Source organism: Diabrotica undecimpunctata, chromosome 9 (genome assembly GCF_040954645.1).
Source record: "Diabrotica undecimpunctata isolate CICGRU chromosome 9, icDiaUnde3, whole genome shotgun sequence".
Taxonomy (NCBI): Eukaryota; Metazoa; Arthropoda; class Insecta; order Coleoptera; family Chrysomelidae; genus Diabrotica; species Diabrotica undecimpunctata.
In genome coordinates, this window is record NC_092811.1 from 13,888,540 (window position 1) to 13,907,733 (window position 19,194).

The window sequence follows — 19,194 nt, forward strand, 5'->3', positions numbered from 1 at the left end:
AGTTATCTGCATCGTATTTCAGCTCTTAAACGCTAAATGAAACAGCATTGTGTATATTGGCCAAGTTATATAAACAGACGGGTAAGGCCTGCCAGTCCATTTAGCAGTATACCTCTAATGCATATTATTGTTTTTTTCAATAAAAATATGTGTATATATGTAGATTCTTAACCTTGAAAAGTACCTAGAATGTCGCAAAATTGTAGCAAATAGTTGTAAATTAAATGCAAAAAAAGGGTTTTGAATGGACTGACCATCCGTGCACCGAGGCTTAAACATACAAAATATTAAAACACCAGATTGCAACATCGCCAAAAATAAGAGCAATGCCAAAGATTTTTGATGGAGCCATGATTCTATTGTCAGACTTCTGCTTATTTAATAATTATTCCCCAATTAATTGCTGTGGATGAACTAAACACATGCCTAACATCATCCAATTTGTGGCGGCATGTAAAGACACTTCCATTGACAAATAACATGCGAGTATTTTTGTAATAAGAGTGTGGTTACTAATAATTGATAGCTGGATGATACTTGAATAATACATAAATTTTTATATGTTAGGATATTCCAGTATTTTCTAAATTTATTATTATTTTTTCTTTCTTATTTTGACAAGTAAATTTTTTTATAGATATATTTGAAAGAATCTGAATTTATTAATTATTTTTATAACTTTGTCAGAGGGTTTGTATAGAGTACTATGTAAAGATATTGGACTCTCTATTCCTGCTTTTAATTATTCTAAATAGAGATCCATATTTTTGTGTTTGTTTATGGGACATTCAAAGAAGATGTGGATCACTGTTCCAATGGTTCCACATTCACATATCGGTGTTTCTGTTTTACCTATTTCGTAGAGATAGCAAGGAGTTTTACAATGTCCTCCACTACGTAAACGATTATTATTTGTTATAGTATTCCTGCCCATATACCCACATTTGGCGTACTATAATTTTGGGGAAATGACACTGCAATCTACAATAATCTGCATCTTTATCTTTAATTTGAAAATGCCATTCATTGTAGAATTGTATTAAAATGTCTTTTTTGTAACACAAAAGATCTATACTAATATTTTTTATATCATATGGTACTCTTAATTCTCTCCCAATATTCGCCCACCTATCTGCTACGTCATTACCATTAATCCCCTGATGTAAACAGGTGATTCAATGTGGATATTAATCGGATGACATTTATGACTTTTATTAAATTTTGACATCCTCGTTTTGAATCGAATTTTGTAGTGACAGATATTTTTTTAATTTTTTCCATTCTACGACGCTACCCGTGGCGACGCCATTTTGTGGCGCTACTTCCGTGACGCTGGCCTCAGCATTTTATTGTAGAGAGAAAAAGTAACACCACGCGAGTATAAAAGCTTCGCTTTAAAAAAATTTCTTCCAGATAGCCCTTCCATATATCAATAATTTTATGTGTTATTAGATTTTCTGAAGACCTACGAATCTAATTCATTTACTTCATGTTTGTTAATTCTAATTTGATGCCTCTTTTCAATAATAGTACAATAATGATGATAACTATGTCCCATATTTACTCATTATTATTACATTATATACAAGTGTATACTTCATTTATCGATTATTAATATGACTATTCCGCTCTCAATAGAATACTTTGAACTTGTGATATATCGTATAATAATATATTAATGAAGTTATTGAAATATTTAGTTAATGAATGATGATAATTTCTCAATTTATAAACGGAATGTAATCGTAAACCAAAAATTATTTGTGCTGTGTTTATTGTCAGTCTATCTTTTGTAATAAAAGTTTAAAATCTAAGTTGTTGCTTAAAGAATGAAGTAAAAATGCCACAAGCTGATTTTCACATTTATTATACATTTCTTCCATTTCAGTTTATTCTATCTTTCTGTTCGATTCCTCATCATTTTTAAATAAGATCTTTGTTGTGTTGATTTATTTTATCTGACGTTTTATTTTGTTTATTAAAAGATCTTTCTACAACACCTTTCAGACCACTTACCTATTTGATTATCTGTTTCCTCCTGTTCTCGAGGTTGTGAAGGCCGTTCTCCATATTTTCTGTGTATTTAGAAGAGTTTTTTGGATATGTCCACTTCGTTAGCTTCTTTTTTAGAAGTTCAGTTTTTTTGTCTTACATTTATTATTGCTTTTCTTCTTTTCCTCTCGCAGCTCACAGCTCGGTATTTATGGTTAGTGTAACAGAATTGTTGAACGGACTTCTTTTTGCAGAAAGATATCCAAATCGACCACGAGCAACTGGTGATATTGCAAGAAGATTACTTAAAAAATGTCATCAGTTTGGTCAATTTAAAACAAAAATTAATAAAAATAAACCACTATTGGACAATGACGTAAATTAAATTAATGTTTTGGGTTATTTTACTGTCTCACCAAATGCCTACATAAGAGATTGTGAGAGATATCTTACTTTGTCGACTAGAACAATTCATCGCAATTTAAAAAACACAAATGGAAACCATTTTCGTATCATTTAGTGCAACAATTACAATTATGTGATCTTCCTCGAAGGGTAAAATTGTATGAATGGTTTTTAATGCAGATCCAAAAGAATGAAAACATTATAAAAAAAAGTTATACTTATGCTCTGGTGAAACAAAGTTTAACAAAAATGGATTATTCAATCAATATAATTTTCATTTTTGGTCTAATTAAAAAGCACATGCTGGTAGAGAACTTTATTTCCTAGACAGTTGAAGTTTTAATGTTTTTTTGGTAAATAAAAAACAATACAATTTTAGTATTAAAAATTTATGATGAAAATTTAAATGGTGAAAGATATTGCCACTTTATAGCATCCATACAACCGGCGTTACATACTTTAACAAATGGAGAGGTGGCTTCAGCTTGGTATCAGCACCTCCTCATAACTTTGGGCATGTTGACCAGCATTTTTACGACATGTTTAATGCTAAATGGATTACCAGTCAGGGTGGGTTTCGTTGGCCAGCTCGCTCTCCTGACTTGGCTTCTTTAGATTTTGGCATTTGGGGTTACAATAAAAACCGGACGTTTTCCAAACAAAGGAAGATATGAATAGAATAGAATATAATTTATTTAGTCAATATACAAAAATGGTTTTGTTGTTGACAAGTCAAAGGAATAGTGATAATTTTTACATAGATACATATAAAATTATTGCGAATATAAACATTACAAACAGATATTTAATATTAACAATTTAAGAAACGACAAACACACTAAATACAAATATAAAAACATGAAATATCATCATAATAGGCAAATACCCTGACCAAACTAGTACTATTGTGTAAAAGCTGTACTTAGGTACTCCGTTTTTAAGTAGAAACAATGTTTCAAAAAGTGTGATTTGATTTTAAGCTTAAACGATAACAAGTGAAGCCTTTTACTTAATCTGGCAAAAAGTTATACAAACCAACATCAGTCGAATTTTTATGCTCTTTTTCAACCTAAAACGTTGTGGTCTAATAACATCTCCAGATCTTGTATGGTAATTATGGAAGTTGGAGTTTATGTTAAACTGACCGTTGTCGGTATGAATTTCAATCAACGTCTCATATATATATATATATATATATATATATATATATATATATATATATATATATATATATATCATCGAGCAAAAAGACAAAAGAGGGAATGTAAAGGTAGTAGGGGCAAAAATATTGTTAGACAGGAAGTGCCATCTTGAGAGGCCACATTAAACAAGGAAACGGAGTCTCTTTCCTTGTTTAAGAAATTAAATTTATTTGGGTTATGTTATTGCTGATGTTATTGTTTGTCCCAACTGTCACATTAAAGATTATTTGTATTTTCTATTGAAGTTTTTTAACAATTGCTTCACATTTTAGACTATTATTGTTATTATTTAATTAAAACTTTATTGTGTCCTAATTTAAAAAAAAAGTATTTTAAGTGTATTATGTATTAATATTATGTAATATTAATATTATCTAATATAACAAATAAATAGATAAATTAGAACCCCTACACCACTGTATGATTATTGTGAAGTGTCATGAAATTTAAATTTGGCGCATTCGCATTTCCGGATATGTCCGCCATCAGAGGCCACTTTTTTGGTCTCCTTTTCATAACAATTAGATTCCCTCTTTTGTCTTTTTGCTCGATGATATATATATATATATATATATATATATATATATATATATATATATATATATATATATATATATATATATATATATATATATTGTTATATCAATGCTATGAAAAATACATCGACCGGTCTATTAAAATTAATAGACTAAGGTGGCTAGGACACCTTGAAAGAATGAACACTGGAGACCCCCAAAGACAGACATTATATCAAGAGCCAGTAGCAACCAAGAAAAGAGGCAGGCCAAGATCTAGATTTAAAACTCAAGTCGAAGATGACTTGAGGAATCTAGGGGTCAGAAATTGGAAAGCCGGGGCAAAAGATAGGGGGGAATGGAGACTAATTCTTAAACAGGCCAATACCCACACAGGGTTGTAGAGCCAAAGATGATGATGATAGCTGAAAAACTGCCTGTTTTCTATTTGTTAAGTATGATCTAAACAGATTAAGAGTGTTTCCCCTAATACTGTATTTATGCATTTTTTCCAATAGTAACTCATGCGAAACACAGTCAAATGCTTTGGATAAGCCACACAATGTCCAAGACACAAAATGACGTTCCTTCAAGCTATCAACTATGTTTCTCAAAATTTTCTGTACAGCGAGTGTAGTGGTACATTTTTTCTAAAGCCATATTGATTACAATGAAGTATTTTGTATTTTTCTAGATATTCTATCAAACGAACATTTAGAATACTTTAAAAAATTTTGCTGAAAATGGGAATGATTGAGATAAAACGATAATTTCCAACTTCATCTAAAGCTCCCTTTTTAAACACTGTTAGCACTTTTGTAACTTTTAATACATCTGGGAAAATCCCTTCAGTAAGACAATTATTATAAAGTATAATTAATTTGTCAATAAATATATCGATTGTTTCCTCAATTGTTCAAGAAATAAAAATCCGTGCAGTGTGAATTTTTCAATCTATGTAAAAGATTCCTGATTTCAATATCACACACAGGGAGAGTGTACATCTTTAAATAAATATATAGCTACATTTTCATTTATAGGATTAAAAGTACTTCCAATATGTTTAGCTACTGAAGTAAAGTAGTTATTGAAATCGTTTGATGGAATCATGCTTGGACAGACTTTTTTATTTTGAAATTTAATTCTGTGACAATTTATAACTTTCCAACTGTCACGAGATATATTTTCTGAATTGGAAAAGAAATTCTCATAAGCCAGTTTTTTCTTTAAAGATATTGTTGATTTATAGTGCTTCTTAAAAATTTTATACTCACTATATTCCTTTGTCACATCAGCAATTATCTTGACTGTGGAACGTTTTTCTCGCATTACTATTGGTTCATCACCAAACCAAGAGATTGGAGCTTTATTATGGGTTCGTGATTTTTTTATTGCACAATTAATTTCAGTTAAACTTTATATAAATTTCGGTTACAGACGTTATTTAACGACTGTTTTAACATCAGAATGCCATTACTTGTTATATGTCTTTTGACACTATGACTTTTTTCAGATTTTAATTTTAAGTAAAGAACTTGAGCAGAATGATCAGAAATACGTGGGTCCATGATTCCACAACCAACTATCTCACTGCCTATGTTTGTTAATATGTTATCTAAACAAGTTGCTGATCTAGTTGTAATTCTAGTAAATTCATTAATATTTATATTTAAGCCAAGAGTAGAAATTAGATCACGGAAACTGTTTAGTTCATTAGAAGCCTTTTTAAATCAATGTTGAAATCTCCAATTATTATTATTTCTAAAAAAAATAGCAGAGCAAAACACCAATAACTTCTCAAATCGGTCTAGAAAAACTTTAAAATTCCAATTTCCGGTTCTATACATTGTTATTAATAGTTATTTAACCAACAAGTGTATTAATAAGGGCGAATAACAATTGAGATATTTTAACGCGTGAGCGAAGCGAGCGCGTTAATGTTCGAAATTGTTAATCGCCATTTTAATTCACGAGTTCATTACAAAACTTTTCCGTCGACCGTACTTTTCAGAAATTAAGATATCTTAGATTAAATATTTATTTACTTAACGATAAACAACAATTTTTTTAGCTTTCCTTGACTTTATTCAAAGTTTCCTTAGTGGTAGTTTTATTATAGTAAACATTAATATTCGAAATGGTGCAATTACTGAAATTAAAGGAAGATATTGATAAATGATTATCTGCTGTATAGCATTTTGACAAATTTATATTTAAGTCTTCTTGGACCTCTGTAAATTCTGTGATAGAAGAAGTTAAATTCTGGTGGAGTTAAATTAAACTCTTCATCAATATCCATCCTTTGATTTTTCAAATACACAGAATTTTAAACAATAAAGTAAATAATGACATACAATGACAGATAGTACTAATTTTAGTGGGAATATAAATAGGTATATGTTTGGTTGCCTACACCACAGGTCACTGCCAATCACAGAGCGTTTAATTAATTTATGCAAGCAATGTATGTTGTGTTGCTTATAATAAAATCGTTCATTAATAGAAAATCATTCATTAATAGGGGTCATTAATCAATGATTTTGAGGGTGTTAAAATTGATCATAAATGGACGGTCGACTGAAAAATAGTTTCAATATCTATAATTTCTAATGCTCAAAATTCACCCTCATATTCACATGATATATCATTTAAGCAAACTGGTCATGTAGAGATTTTATTATCGCGAAAAATTACGACACCTCCACGTTCCCTTACCTTCCGACAATAAAAAATTGACAAAACATACCCATCAAGCTTTAATGTTGTTAATTCGTTTTCTCTGAGCCAGTGTTCAGAGAAACATAATATGTTGTATCTTTTATTTGTCAAAAAAATATTAATCTGATCTATTTTGTTTAATAAACTTTGTGTGTTTACATGAAAAATATTAACTAGACTAATCTGGTCAGAGTTTGATTTTTGTTTAATATAAAATGGTACAGATTTATTCGAAATAACACTTTCACTTCTGTCTTTTTCGGTTAATGTATCTGGTTTGCCTAGAAGAATTATCGACGGAATCTTTTCTGCGAAAAAAATATTCAATCACCTCTATGCCCTTCGGCCACGTTTGTGGTTGAAAAAGAATATATGGTTAGAGACCTACTTGATTTTAATTTATAATACCCGACCATATTTCCGATCATAGTTTTAAGACGTAAAAAGGTTTCCTAATTTTTAAGAAGTAGATGGTGCTAGTTTTCAACACTTACTTGTTTAGTATTACATTTAGTCATGTTAGTTTGTAAATTATCTAATTAAATTAATACAAAATATCTAGTCAACGTTTTTAATGGTATCCACAATTATTAATAATCCTTTCATATATGTTTCATGTATTTGTCTAGTTATTCTTTAAGCGCATTTGTCAAAAACTTATGACTGTTTTCTTAGTGTACTATTATTTCAAAAAAATTCGTAGTTTTATTTTTGCGTTTCTCCTTTGTAACATAAAAAATGTTTATCGAGAAGATTTCAACAAGATAATCAATCTTCCTCGTGTAACAACACCTCACGTATCTATAATTTCAGTTCTGATTTCAGAGCGAAACCTAGAATGTCTGCGGTGGCAGGTCGACGAACCTACACGGAAGACGAACTCCAGGCTGCCCTCAGGGACATTCAATCGGGAAAATTGGGCACTCGGCGAGCCGCCGTCATATACGGGATTCCCAGGTAAGCTTTTCACTGTGAAAAGAATCTAAACGGCGTTCATAAATGTAGACGAGAAGTTAAAATACGTCCTTGAGTAAATTTTTTAGGACTAAAACCAACAGTTTATCAACAAGGATCTATAATTGAAATAATCAGTATTTTGCAAATTATTCTATAGACTGGTATTCATTAGTGTTTCTTGGTTTTATTGTTTACCAATTAATAATAATAATAATAATAATACTTTATTTCCTTTTTGACAAATACAATTTGTATAGGATCAGTCACAGTTTAGAAAACAAAATAAGTAAATATAAATGTAAATCTAAAATTACGCTAAACCTAACATTACAAGACACAAATAGAAAATGTAAAATTACTAGTATATACTTAAAAAAATGTCAACTACTAAAATATTCATCAACAGAATAAAACGTATTCTGCAATAAAAAATCTTTTAAAGTTAATTTAAATATTTTCATATTCTTACATTTTTTTATTGGCTCGGGTAACTTATTATATATTCTTTGACCTATTATTGCAGGTGAGTAAAAATGCATATTTCCTTTAGAAATAGGCACATGTAATTTTTGATTCTGCCTTGTATTTATATTGTGAATTTGACTATTAGTTTTAAATTTCTCAAGATTTGAATGAATAAAAACACAAACTTCAAAAATATATAAACACGGCACAGTTAAAAGTTTATATCTAGTAAAGTAACTCTTACAGCTAGTGATTCGAGAAATACCAGCAATACAACGGACTATTCTCTTTTGAGACAAAAAGACTTCACCGAATTTACAAGACCTACCCCAAAATACTATGCCATACCGCAAACGAGACTTCACCTGAGCATAATACAGCATAATTAGCTGTTTTTCACTTAGTATATCTTTGAGGTTTCGAAGTAGGTAGCATGATGAGTTTATTTTGGAAATAATATCATCACATTGCCTTTTCCAGTTGAGACATTCATCAACATACAAACCCAAAAACTTTAGGCAATGGACTTTTTCAATTTGTTTAGAATATATTGATAGTTCGATATCTAACAGATGTTTCTGTCTATTGTGGAAATGAATAGCATGCGTTTTATCCGCATTAAGATGTAAGTAATTCGAGGAAAACCAATTACTAAGATCACACAAAAGTTCGTTACATTTATTTTCAAGAGATATATGTGATTTATCTGATATAAGTATTGAAGTATCATCTGCATAAAGTGTAAACTGTACAGCAGAATTTATTGAGACAATATCATTTAAGTAAATAAAAAATAATATTGGGCCAATTACAGAACCTTGTGGAACACCCATATGAATGTAAATGTAATCTGATTTGCAAATATTTACTGATTGTTGGGATACATCTGTTAAGGAGACATACTGACGACGTTCTGATAGGTAGGATTCTATCCATTTTGGAGAGAGATCTTTTATTCCAATATTTTCTAACTTATTAATGAGTAACGTATGATCGACACAGTCAAATGCCCTACTGAGATCACAAAAAATCCCGACAGGGCATTCATCCGCATCAATATAGTTAGTTAAAGTCTCATAAAATGAATGAACTGCTGTATTTGTAGACTTACCTGCCTGAAAGCCATGCTGATATTTACTAACAATACCTTTCTCCAATAAATAAGAGTTTAATCTGTTAAGATAACAGTATTCGAATATTTTTGAAAACACTGAAGGGACAGTTATTGGGCGATAATTACTAATATTCTTTGGATCACCTTTCTTATGTACAGGAACGACTTTTTCCACCTTTAGATAATCCGGGAAAGTACCATTGCAAAAAGACAAGTTTATTAGAAATGTTAAAGGTGATAATATGAATGGAATTACTTTTTTTAATAAAAATTGAGGTATTTTATCAAATCCACACGATTTTGAAGATTTCAATTTTCCTATCAATAATTCACTCAGCTCATTTGGAGTGTAAGGACATAATTGTAAAAAATTGTCATTTTCATTATAAGGCGGTTTCCTTAAAGTACTATTTTGATGAGTGGGAATTTTAGAACGTACCTCAATTGGAGCATTCTTAAAGAAAACATTGAACATGTTAGCAACAATAGGGCATTCCTCTATTACACAATTTTCATCTGATTTTAGACATATATTTTTCCTTCTATTATTGTCAACATTATTAGTCACGTCGGCAACAAGTCTCCAGGCACTTTTTGTTGGATTATCTGATGATGAAATAATATTCTGGTAATAATTTTTCTTTGTCAAACATAAAAGTTTCTGGTGTTTCTTTTTTTCTAACTTGTAATATTCACGAAGATACGGACAGGATCTAGATAAAACATGCAAGTTTTTTAAGTTGCTACTAGATAAGCGTACTTCAGTGTTTACCCATTTTTTACGATCATTTATAATACGTTTATTTTGCAATGGAAAATTAATGTTAAAATAATACGAAAAAATATCAACAAACACATTAAAAGCCAAATTAGTATCAAGTATACCATAAACAAGATTCCAATCTTCCAGCACAAGACTCGTAACAAAATTATCTATCCCACTCTCAGAAAAATATCGCTTTTGACAAGACATAGGCAATTTCGATATATCGATTTCAAGTTCGACTAAAACAGTTCTATGATCAGACACAGTGTTGTCAAGAATACATGATGTACCTAAATTAGAAAAATTTACAAAAATATTATCAATTGTTGTTATGCTGGTATTTGTTACTCTTGTAGGCCATTTGACAAGATTAGTATGTATGTTATAAGCAGATAAGCAATTAAGTAGTTTTGTTTGGTTATTGTTTGACGTTTTCATATCAATATTAAAGTCACCACAAATAATATAACATGCATTTGGCTTGTATAAATGATTTAAAAGACAGTCAAGATTATTTAAAAAAATATTTACATCTCCACACGGAGATCGGTAGCAATTCAATATGTAAAAGATATTATTGTTTTTATCCCTAATTAAAGAACAACAAAACTCTGAATGTTTATCAGAACAGAATTTTTTAACATTAATATTATGAGCGTTTACATTTCTCTTTACGAATATTCCTACACCACCTCCTCTTACGGAAGAGTTTCTACAATAACTACTACTCGTAGTAAATCCATCAATGTATACATTATTAATAGAGTCAATGGTTTCCCATAATTCTGTTAGACATAAGATTTCTATATTTTTAAATGTATTAATATCCACAACAATGTCACATTGTTGTGGATAATGTTGTGGATAATGAATTAAAGTTATAATGTTCGGAATAATAAAGGAAATAAACCAAAAATTGGTTCTTCGATAACACAGGTTCTAGTTCATGTTTACTATGTTATCATAGGCGTGGTCAGTTTTTTTAATGTTATTATTATGGCCCGTGTGAAACGTTTCAACAGCTAATAAGAACAAAATTTTCAAGACAAAGATGGATAATTTAGGAGAGTCGATAAGGTTTTCGTCTCTCCACGACTCTATTATGCAATTGTTATGTTCTTTACTCAACTTTTTCTAATGAAAGCGATTTTTTTGTCAATACAAATCGATAGTAATAACATTCATGTTTTAACACATTTCATAGGTACTTAAATTTGTCAATAATCGTAAAATTTTAACATTTTTAACATTTTTATCCATAAAATTGTCATATTCGTGTGTAAAATAACCTCGATATTTTAAAATGATTTAAAGTCGTGCTAATATTTATGTACAAAAAATATTTATAGAGGCATTAAATCGATTATAACTCAGAACCTAATAATATTAAAATATTTGCAAGGAGAATTGGATAATATAATATCATAAGAGAGAGATTTTGCCGGCAATATTTTCGGCTGGTATGAAAGTTTGTTGCCTGGCAATTTGGACAGTTAAATCACGAGACGTCAGTCGAGTATTAAAACATTGAATGCCTAAACTAAGTAAAAAAAAGAGGTGCAATACCTACTTTCATAATATTTTTATAAACAAAACTATTTACAATTTATTCTCTGAATATAAAATTATTTTTTAAATTATTTTTTATTAACTACAGCAACCAATATTTTGAACAATTTTGCGAAAAAATTAATCTTATTGTTATTTATATGTAATATATGTAATAAATATTAAACGTATAGTTTCAAGAACAAAATTTAATTGACTCGGTAGATTGAAATGTCAGTTGGTAGTTCAGTTTTTTCCTCTAGGTGGCGTAGTTACCCTACCGGACAAACAGTGTGACCTGTCGTTCTAGCATTTTATATAGATAGATTCTGTTAGTTCACCTATTATCGTCAATTCTCATTTTTTCTAGTTCTTCTTCAAGTTCTACGAGGATACAGTTTTTCTTTAACCTTGTCTTATTCCACGATTAATAGAAGTTTTTCTTGTTATAAGTAGAATGTTAAATACTCGTATTGAATAGATATTTTTTTTATTTGCAGGTCGACGCTTCGCAACAAAGTGTACAAGTTGGCCCTAGAAAAAGAAAGAGAATCGCATCTCAATAGTTCTACTCCTACCGAGGAGGAAGCTATGGAAGATGAAAAAGACTTGTCTGGGACGGAAGAAGAAAAGGAAGTAGAAAAAGCCTTGGAAGGTCCTTTGCTCTCTATGGAAGATTTGTTCAGGTTTAGTGCTGGTCGAGAGGTATGTACAAGCAAAAAATCACAAGATTTGTTTATAATATACTCGTTGAATTTCAGATTCCAGATACCCTGAAGGACCTCCTTCAAAAAGGTGGTCTACACCAGAGCGAAGTCCCTTACCTTCAAAACATTCTTCTCGCGTCGCAAACGATGCTTCCTACTCAAAAACCTCCCGATGGCTCAATGGTCACTAGCATGATCCCCGAACTAATGAAACGCATGATTGCCGAAGAACAATTGCTGAAGATGCAAAACAACGGTGATAGCGAAAAAATCATCACCAGGCCGAGTCCCAGCAATTCGGTGATCACGAAAGGTGAGCGAACCAAATCGGAATCCGATATGGAAGCTGACGATTCTCCATCGAATGTGATACTAAAAATTCCGTCCTTTAAACCGACGACGTCGAGTAAAAACGGATGCGATACGATACGGAATCCCGCCGAACCTACAGGTAAATATACAGTGCTAGTCAAAAGTCTGTTTCCCCCTTGTATCTTTTGAATGATTATTGTTATAATAATTAAATTTGGAGGGAGGTAATAAACAGACATAGGCTTCTCAACTAGTCATAACAAGTGACGTAATAGTGACAGATGACGTTACAGTGCCACTGTGACAGATAATTTTAAATTGGACCTTATGGCAAGCGATACCTCGTTTGTTTGAGTTTAAGCTCAGTTTGATGAATAAATTAAATAAATCCTAAAATTGTACTTTCGCATTTAATTATTAAATATGAAAACCTTCGCCTCTGGTTAGTTGTCAACATTTTTCAATTCTCTAATTGGTTTTACGTCAACTTTAACTTTTTTGACAATCAACCAAAGGCGAACGTTAGAATATTTATTAATTAAATGCAAAACTACAATTATTTTTTTCTGTTTTTCTCAATATTAACTTAACCGGTGAAGTGTATCTGGAGATGTTACTAAATGGAATTGAACCATTATTACTTGAAATTCTGGAGGATAATCCAGATGAATTCGACAGCTTGGAAACAACGTTTCAACACGGTGGTGCTCCTGCACACCATTATGGTGCAGTCAGACATTACCTAGATGAGGAATATCATGGTAGATGGATTGGATGACGAGGTACGATAGAATGGCCAACTCGGTCACCGGACCTCACACCATTAGATTTTTTCTATGGGGATACTTGAAATCTAAAGTTTAAATATTTTAAACACTTACTATAAGAACTGATTGTTAAATATTTATTAATTAAATGAGAAGCTACAATTTTAGTATTTATTATTTAATTTATTCATCAAAATGAGCTAAACTTAAATAAAATAAGTATGGTTGAATAGGTATTTTCAATACCTTTCAAAGGAGGTATCAATTGCCATAAAGTCCTATTTAAAATTATCTGTCGCAGTGGCGCTGTAACGTCATCTGTCACTATTACGTCACTTTTTGTAACTAGTTAATATGCCCACGTCTGTTTATTACCTCCCTCAAAATTTCACTATTATAAATATAACCGTTCAAAAGATACGAGGGGGGAACGGACTTTTGATTGTATACAAAAACTGACAAATTTCGCTTTGTCTGTCAAGATAAATGAGCACTTGGTACGCGTGTCGGCTTTTTGAGAAGGTATTATTGACAGTACAAAGTCATGAAATCGTCTGCAATCTATTGCAATTTATAGCGTTGAAAGCACAACATAAAAAAATATTAGTTTTTTTGACGGAGATACAGAAAGGGGTTGCAAAGCAGTTGATATAATTAAGGGCATAGTTAACAGATTGACTGTTTTCTCAAAATATGTAAACCAACGGAACTGTGCATTACCGTTCCCCGGGGACCGGTAGCTTGGCGCAAACACGATGCGTTACTGACCCTCGGGGACCGGCAATGACGTAATTAGTTTTTATATTTTACAATTCTATAATATAATTTATACGAGTTTCAAGATCGATTTCTAAATGTAAAAACATTTAAAAACTTACCATTGTCATTTGTTTTTTTATCAGGTTTCCTGTTAAAAATGTTTTAAATTGTCAAGACAGCCTACTATTTTTTACACAGTTAGATTAAAAGATCAAATGACAGAAGACTTTTTAATATTTTAATATAAATGATATTTAAAAACACAAAAATGTGTACACTGAATAATATGTTCTGAATTATTAAACAAAAATCAATAAAGATTTAGAAAAATAAATTATTTTTTAGGAATGCTGTTAAAGCAAGATAATCACATCACTGATTGTCCAGGACATTTACTGCAATAACTTGTCACTTTTGTCACCATATTACTTGCCTGTTTGCTTAAATATGTGTCTCTTAATTTATGATAGCATCCTTGGCATTGTCGTCTCCTTTTCTTTCCAGGTCCTGACGGTTTAACAAAAGTATGTAGAATTCTTTTGGGAGTAGTGGTGTCTTCGTTTGCTACTAAAGTAACAAGTAACTCCTGTGGTAATCTTCTTCTAAATTTCATTATAGATAATTTTGTGGAACAACTAATCTTATTATAAACAATACAGGCATTTACAATAGCTGTTCCAAGCAAAAATTCAAACTTACTGTACCATTTTAAACTTTTTGTTAAAACGGAATGATAATATCTCATCTGATCACTAAAGTTTACTCCTCTTTTGCTTGATTTTAATCAATAATTGCATTTGGTTTCAATACAAGCTCACGTTGCTAGTTTCGCTTTCCTTTGGGTTTTAAGGTTGTTCTATGGGTTGGATCAGTACTTAACCTCAGAACAAATTGTGAGTTACATACAAATTGTAATGTCTGCGCGTTACCGGCCCCCAAAGTCCGGTACATTTTTTCTTTTAGAAATGTTTTGAATCTTAAGACAAGTATAATGCTGTTTTTAGCATTTAAAACAAACAAATATTAACAATATAACATACACCTGATGGCGTACACCAATACTACGGCGTAGAAAACCATTCATAGCAGAATAAAAGAAGTAAAAGTAAAACAAAAAGTTTTAGTAGTATGTGGATTTAGGACAATTTTTCAATTTTGATCAAAAGGTGTTAGTTAAAAATCTATTATAGAATTATTGAACTAAAATCTGTAAACAAATTCTCATATATTTCATGTGTTTCTGTAATCTCTTTTACTCAGACTACCAGTCGCCGAACTTTATTTGCACATGTCAGAGACAAAGTGAAAATTACTAAGTTGTACACAAGTATCAAAAAGTAACCAATGCTATTAATTTCTCTAAATTTAGTAGGAAGCATAATTTCACCCCCGGTCACCAGTGAATCGGGTTCTCCTCCAATCTTACCAACAAAGGGACTTATAATTAAAGACGTCAAAGACGTTATTGCTCAAAGCATTAGTCAGAAGTTCCAACAGTCCATGGAACCGAGGAGGCCCATGTTAGATATGGAATACAAAAGGAGCGGCTTCACGCCGCCGCTAGGGGCGGGAATATCTGTCATCAAAACGCAGCACGATCTCAACAGGCAGTTCCAGCAGCAACATCCCAAACCCCAACAGCAAAGTTCTAATAACGCTCCGACGGGTGGAAAAGGTGAGTTACTCCTTTCTAATAAATATTACAAACGGCCATTAAGTGTTTAATACCACCATATAAATAACCAAATTTATAATGTATAGATAGAATGTTCCTAAATTGCTATAACAGTTGCCTATATCTTCGGAACTAGATTACATCCAGTGACGGGAAAATCATTTCGTAACTAATTCCACTAATGCTCTTCTCACGACCCTTTTTTAGTGCCCCAGTTCTTTCTTAGTCCACTAGATATAGCGACAAAAAAGTTATATCGGTAATTATTTATCATAAAAAATCTACATATTGCACCATTAGATTTCTATGTTCCGTTTACTCAGTGCCTCTGTACGGAGTAGAAACGTGGACATTGAAGGCGGAAACTCTATCAAAACTTCAGGCTTTTGAGCTATGGTTATACATTAGGATTCTGAAGATAAGATTGACAGACAAAGTCACCAATGAAGAAGTACTGTGGAGGATGAACACAACAGGACGAAGAAGAATATCCTGGCTTGCTAACCTGAGAGCATGGTATAGAAAGACCTCAACACAGCTATTTCGTATAGCAACCAACAAAGTCATCATAGCCAGAATAATCGCCAACGTTCGGAAAACCCTAAGAAGAAGAAGATTCCTATATCAAAATCTTCTGCAATTTTATACCCATCTCTAAACCAGGTGTAACACTGCATCTTCTGTGTATCCTCTGCTCCAGCGCTTTCGTGAAAACATGTCCACCTAAAAAGGTTCTTACATCTGGGTAAGACCTGTATGTGAGTGCCTTATGGTTCGTAGTTTACATTCTCCATTGTAGCGATGTATAGAGAAAGGAGATCCAGTAGGATATGTCTCTCAAAAAAAGCAAGTCTTTGCACCTTGTATAATTTGAGGAAAGCACGTTTTTGCTGCATCTTTGGTTACCATCTCGCTAATTTTTATGTTATTATTGGTTGTACCACCATTTTAAAAATACAATATAGTATATCTGCTGCAAGCGATTGCATCAATTGTTTATTTTGACTTTTCCATTTATTTTATTAGACCTAACACTTCTGTTGCGTAAACATAACAATAACCGTTCTTTAGTCTTACTTCTACTTCTAGATGACTTAAGTTAAGTGAAGACATATAGCTCATGTTCGATGTCAGATAAGTAATATCGATATTTCAGGTCATTCATCCGGTCGTGTTTTGTATAGGTCCGACTTTGTGAAAATATATATTGATATTGTTGAAAATTACCATTGTTTTTTGCAAAGAGCTATTAACGTACGGTTTTTCTTGTCACTTTTATCAATAATTAATAATAGATATAAAAATTTAATGGAATGATAGTATTATTTACTTTAATTGATGTTACAGGAACAAGGCCCAAACGGGGTAAATACCGCAATTACGACCGAGATAGCCTCGTGGAAGCGGTACGAGCAGTCCAGAGAGGCGAGATGTCAGTTCACCGAGCGGGTAGTTACTACGGCGTACCTCATTCCACGTTAGAATACAAAGTGAAAGAAAGACATTTAATGCGACCTCGAAAACGTGATCCGAAACCAAATCCAGTCGATGAAAAAATCGCAAGCCTCAAGCAAAACGACATCCGTAACTCTCAAGACAAGATGAAGCCTCTCATGAAACCACCACAGAAGTTCTCACCCACGTCACCAAACGGAATGAAGCTTCCCTTGTTCGAACCAGGAATGGCGCCTTTGGCAGGGTATAACCCGCCTCCTTTTCCATTTTGGCCAGCTCCCGGTTTTCCGCCTATACCGTTGGACTACGCTAGGACTCCAACCTCTCCCTTTGCTGGACCAAATCCATCAGAATACTTCGCGTCACAAATGATGCAGAAACTCCAAGAAGATTCTTCTAGAACAACCCCCCAATCGTCAGGAGGCGGTCCCACTCTCTCTAAAAACGCCAGACAAAGGGCCGAGTCTCTTTTAGAAAGTAGTTCAGCGGCAAATGGATCTTTTCTAGACGGGATCATCAGATCGAGTCTGGAGTCAGGTGTTCCCGGCAGCGAGGATAAAGCGTCGAACGAAGATAAGAACATCGCTCCTGAGAACATGTCCAACAAAGCCTTGTTGGATCAGTTGTGTAGGAATAGCAGGCTCACGCCTCTTTCCAAGCCCACTACTTCGGATGGAAATCACAGTTCAGAAGACGAATCTTGTCGAAAAAGTCTTAGTCCCTTAAATTACGCCACAGGTAACCCTAACTACTTATTTTATTATTCCTAGTTTGTATTTTTTGATAGTTTTAAAATATTTTTACAGAACAATATTTTCAACCCAAAACAAATGACATAATGTTGCTTATGTTTTCTTTCTTATGTATTTCTAAACTTTACATTTGTTTAAAAATGAATAATATTTTTGCTTGATGACTAATGTAAACTAATCATTGTAAAGTAAAATTCACTTCGTTATAGGCGATACTTCCCGAGACGACAACAATGATGATGATTCATCATCCAGATTTGACAAAGACAGTTCGGAAGTTCACACCATTGAGCTCTCGAACGATTCCAACACCTCGAGCGAAAAGAGAACGAACGAGGAAGAACGAAAACCAAGAATATACTTGAAACAGGACCTCGTGAAACCCGAAAATCTCAAGCCAGAAATGTTGGTACGTTTTCGGGGGGAGGTCCTGCCAGACATTGACCATAATGGTAAGAATCAAAGTTTATTTATTTTAAATAAGTTAACAGCAAAATAGAACTTGGTAGTTTTTTAATATTAATAATAAAAAACATAAATTTTTATTGAAATTTCGCTATTAAATTGTACCTTTAAAGCACTTTAGGAAATTATTGAGGTAGTATTTTTATTTTGATTTGTTTCTTTTACGGTCTAAGCATGTATAGGTTATTACTTCTAATTTTGCTCTCATGTAGCTGTCATCACAGGGAAAGAAAGGTCTTGGAAACAAACCACATTTCCTCTATTTCCTGGATGCTCTGTAGAGAGGTTTGACAGTGCTAAATTAAAGGATTCTCTGCTACATATACATATTTTCCCTTCATACATTTGGAATGAATTCTCTTCTATCAAGGGGACATTGAATATTCTACTATCTATAGTAATAGAGACAATAGTAAGAGTGAAGACAGTTGCTCTCAGAATTTCGATCATCTTTTGATGGTTAACGCAGTCAAATGGTTTTCTATAATTAATAAAACATGCATAGACATCTAAATTTATGTCTCTGCATCGTTGTGTTAACACATTTAAGGTAAAAGGAGCTTCTCGTGTTCCCAATCCATTTCGAATTGAGTGTCACTCATCTGAAACTCACACTTCTT

At 32.2% G+C, this 19,194-nt stretch overlaps 1 protein-coding gene across 7 annotated transcripts in view; it reads left to right on the top strand.

Annotated features, from left to right (window-relative positions):
* Positions 1–19,194, top strand: part of LOC140449565 (mushroom body large-type Kenyon cell-specific protein 1-like) — a 477,667-nt gene that overhangs the window by 442,293 nt on the left and 16,180 nt on the right. For 4 of the 7 annotated variants that reach the window (XM_072542767.1, XM_072542765.1, XM_072542768.1 and 1 more), the window contains 6 exons: positions 7,646–7,789; positions 12,183–12,387; positions 12,444–12,840; positions 15,597–15,902; positions 17,250–18,095; positions 18,319–18,561. In XM_072542767.1, the coding sequence (XP_072398868.1) occupies positions 7,646–7,789; positions 12,183–12,387; positions 12,444–12,840; positions 15,597–15,902; positions 17,250–18,095; positions 18,319–18,561 (2,141 nt within the window). The remainder of the gene's footprint in view (positions 1–7,645; positions 7,790–12,182; positions 12,388–12,443; positions 12,841–15,596; positions 15,903–17,249; positions 18,096–18,318; positions 18,562–19,194) is intronic. The other 3 variants (XM_072542769.1, XM_072542770.1, XM_072542771.1) reach the window with 3 other exon arrangements.